The sequence below is a fragment of the Humulus lupulus genome, chromosome 5 (assembly GCF_963169125.1).
Source record: "Humulus lupulus chromosome 5, drHumLupu1.1, whole genome shotgun sequence".
Lineage (NCBI taxonomy): Eukaryota > Viridiplantae > Streptophyta > Magnoliopsida > Rosales > Cannabaceae > Humulus > Humulus lupulus.
The window spans coordinates 46,075,184-46,079,486 of NC_084797.1; the positions used below are offsets into that span (position 1 = coordinate 46,075,184).

The window sequence follows — 4,303 nt, forward strand, 5'->3', positions numbered from 1 at the left end:
GAAAGAGATTAAGGAATTGATCTGGAAAGTTAATCCAGGCATCATTGTTCTTCATGAGGTAAAAAGGGCCTCAATTAATAGGAGTTTCATTGGAAGCATTTGGAGATCTAGGTTTAAAGGTTGGATTTATTAGCACCCGATAGGTCGTTCGGGAGGCACCTTGATAGTTTGGGATACGAGGAGTGTCTCTGTAATTGATTCTTTACTCGGGGATTTTTCAGTTTCAGTTTGCTTGGAGGCTGAGGGGAAGGACCCTTGGTGGTTCTCAGCTGTATACGATCCTGTAGTCTATGGTAACAGAGACAGTTTTTGAAATGAATTGGCTGGGTTGAGTGCTATTTGTGGGGATAAATGGTGTGTAGGGGGAGATTTCAATGTGGTTAGAAGAGTTTAGGAGAAATTGAATAGTACTTCTAATACTAGGAGTATGAAGATGTTCAACGCTTTAATTAATGAATTAAAATGGGTTGATCCAAAGCTTCAAAATGGTTGTTATACGTGGTCAAACTATAGTCATAAGCCAATTTGTTGTAGGCTGGACAGGTTCTTCCATACTCCTTCGTGGTCAGAATTGTATACCTTCATTCGTCAGGAAGTTTTGGTTCGAGTAGTATTTGATCATAGTCCGGTAGTGTTGGATTCTAGTCCTCCTTCTTGGGGCCCTTCTCCTTTCAGATTTGATAATTCTTGGTTGGAGCACAAGGATTTTTCTCGTCATTTCCAGGATTGGTGGACTTCGGCTAAGGTGCAAGGGTTTCCGGGCATGGATTTTATGTCAAAGCTAGCTTTTATTCGCGATTATATTAAGAAGTGGAGTCGACAGGTCTTTGGGGAGAGGAAAATGCGAAAACTTTTTTTGGAAAGGAGACTGTATGAGTTGGATAGATTGGAGGAAGGGGGTTCGTGGAATGAGAATTTTGTTTTGGAACGCTCAAAGGTGAAGGAGGATTGGTAGCAAATTGTTTTGGAGGAAGAAAGAAGTGTTTGGTTTAAGGTGAAGTGTCAGTGGGCCAAGGAAGGGGATGCTAACTCCAAACTTTTCCATAGCATTGTTAGTGCTCGAAAAGCGAGGAATTTCATCTCTAGGATTGAGGAAGAGGATGGAACTATTTGGGATAAAGACCGTGATATTGAAAGGGCTATTGTGGGTTTTTACTCGTCTTTGTATTCGGCGGTTGAGAGAGAATGGATTGGGGTGGATGGGATTTCCTGGTCTCCAATTCTGTCGGTTATGGCTTCCTTCCTCGAGCGTCCATTTGTGGAAGACAAAATTAGACAAGCAGTTTATGCATGTGATGGCTCAAAGGCCCCGAGGCCAGACAGATTTTCCATTGCAGTTTATCAGAAGAATTAGGAGATTATGAAAAAGGATCTGCTGGACGTCTTTCATGGTTTTTTCAAGGATGGTGTCATTCACGAAAGGACCAATGAAACTTTCATTTGCCATATTCAGAAAAAATTGAATAGTTGTCGGGTTAGGGACTACAGGCCTATTAGTCTGGTCACTAGTCTATACAAAGTTATTTCAAAAGTGTTGGCTTCTAGACTTCGAGGAGTTCTTTCAGACACAATTGCTGAAAATCAAGGTGCTTTTGTCGAAGGTAGGCAGATTTTGGACACAGTTTTGATTGCAAACGAGGCAGTGGAGGAATATAGAAGCAAAGGAAGAAAAGGTTAGGTGTTTAAAATAGATTTCACTAAAGCTTATGATTGTGTGGACTGGGGCTTCTTGGATTTAGTTTTGGAAAAGAAGGGATTTGGTGAAGTTTGGAGGATGTGGATGCGTGGGTGTTTATCCTCCGAAATAAAACAGATCAAAAAGCGGAAATAAAAAGTTTTTGGAAAAGAGCTTTTTCGACTCCGAAGGGGCGGGAAAAACCCATTTTTTCAGCTAGTCTAAAAATCAAATTTTTACTTCGATTTTACACCCTAAACTTACGATCTTGACTATCAAACTGGCTCCTAACTCCTACAGAGAAAAACTACACTACCCTATCAAGCATCAATCAGTATTCCCACAATCCTCATGCATTTCTACCCAAGAACATGAAAAAATTCAGAACTCAAAACAGGCGTATAGCAGTATGCATGACATGTCAAAGAGCTAGAAAGTTGAAGAAATTTACCTAGATGAAGGTTGGAGGTTCTGAAACGAAGCGACTTTGGACGTGCGAGTGGAGGATCCTTAGAACAACAGAAGATCTTCGAAATTTTGAGCTCTGAGATGGAGTTCTTGAAGGTTCTTGGCAAGAAAATGGCTAGTAAAAAGTTAAAAGGTAAATGTGAGGATTATTTATAAAGGGGTAATCATGAGTTACCTTCTTCAAGGCATGGGGGAGTGTAATAGCCGTCAGAGGGATTACTTGGAAACCGAAAAGGCATGATTGGACGTGATTAGATCACAGTTTACGAGAACGCACGAGAGACTCTGACAGATTTCGTGGGGCATACGAAAGGTTAGTTTCCTAAGCTTACTTATTGCTGGTCGCAATAAATAAACTTGGCGGGGGGGGGGGGGGGCAAATGTTTATCCAAAAAATAGTTGTTGATGACGTGGCAAGAATTTTCGACACGTTGTAGAGATGCTGCTCGCCTATCGACCAGAGATGCTGCTCGCCTATCGCCTATCGACAAGAATTTTCAACACGTTGTAGAGATGATATCCGAGAATATCTCTTCATTATAACCTGAATATTTGTTTATTAACGAGAGATATGAATAATTAACTCATGTAATCCTCATTGAGCCTATAAATATACAAGAAATAGCTCAAGGGGGGATCTTTTGATCTTTTTCTGAATTACATTACTATTACATATCGTTTGTATTGTTTTCTCCTTCTGAGGTATGTGAAACTCAGAAACCCTAGTTCTTTGATCACACCTTTGAAGCTCAATATTAATAATAGTATCAAGTGGACGTAGGTCATTACCAATCACTGGGGCCGAACCACTATAATTCATTGGGTTCCTTACTTTCCATTCGATTGTTTGCTCAAGCATCGTACTATTTTCCCGTCGTTTACTTGACTCCGTGTCGTTGACCAAAACGAGGGTCAACAGCTAGTATAGGGAAAATGTTGTTCGATTTTATGTAGACTTGTCTATGATTATCCTATAATTAAATTGTGTTTATTTGATTTGTTTGATTTTTTGTAAATTAATTACTTTGATTTTTCTCTTCGAGAGTGGAATAATTTTTTGCATAGATTTTGAAGTCCTTTGCATGTATTGCAAGTAGCTTTGGCTAATTTTCTTTTTTTTGGGGGTCATGTAAAATTTCTCCATGAAATTAACATGATTCTACTTCATGTACAAATCTGACTATTTCTTTTCCATAGTTTGGTTAGTAGGAAAGTTAAAAAATAGTTATGCTTATGTATGTAATATTCCAAACGTCTTTGATTACGATAAATTAGGTTTACTTAGGCTCTCATAATATCCATATTCATGAAAGCTATTTGCAATACAATTAGTTGAATGGTTCTTTCAATGTATATGTTTTGGACAACTATGGAGATTATGACTTGTTTGAAATTACTATAAGCTTGAACTTGAATGATTGATTTTTATTATTTTATTTAATTCTAATACTTTATAAATCCTAAGTTCTTATTATTAAATTTCTAGGTTCCTCTTGTGAGATTAAATTTTTAACTTCTACTGCACACCTCATAGAACCTCTAGAGAAAGTAAAAAAATTGCAAATATAAGAAGAAGTTGCTTGAAAAATCCATCATCAAGTCAAATTATGATATTATGGGGTTCCATCTTTAGCTAAAGCTTAGTTTTGTCTTATAAATGTGATAAGATTGATTATTGATATTTGTTCCAAAATTGGTTTTTTAGATTTGTAACTATCTCATTGAATGTATAAGTTTTCTTATTTTAATCTATAATTTTTCAGATTTGTATATAAATGTTTTATTTAAATCATAATTTTTAATTTAAAATAAATGTAAATTAATTTTTAAAAAAATTAAAAATATAACTTTAGTGCCCTAAAAACTTTATTTAAAGGCACCCAATGGAATCTTTAAGAGCATACACTGCCCACCCTAAAAACATTCTTTTAGGGCTCGCAGCGCGCCCCCTAAAAAACCTTAATTTTTAAGGCTCTCAAATAAGGGACTCGCAGGGCGCATGCTCTAAAAAGAATTTTTTGTAGTAGTGTTCTCTCTCACTCAAATTATTATTCCTCCACACCCAAAGAAACTCATCTACCACCATAATTTCTAGAATAAGAAGGATTGATGATTGATGTTTAAGTTTGACAGAATAATTAAAGAGGTAAGTGTTTAAGT

General features: G+C 36.8%; 1 protein-coding gene across 1 annotated transcript; it reads left to right on the top strand.

Moving 5' to 3' along the window:
* Window positions 1-427: 427 nt before the first annotated feature.
* On the top strand, window positions 428-1,354 carry LOC133779109 (uncharacterized). The gene is made up of 2 exons (XM_062219105.1): window positions 428-951; window positions 1,057-1,354. The coding sequence occupies exons 1-2, from the start codon at window positions 428-430 to the stop codon at window positions 1,352-1,354; spliced, it is 822 nt and encodes a 273-aa protein (XP_062075089.1).
* Window positions 1,355-4,303: the final 2,949 nt, after the last annotated feature.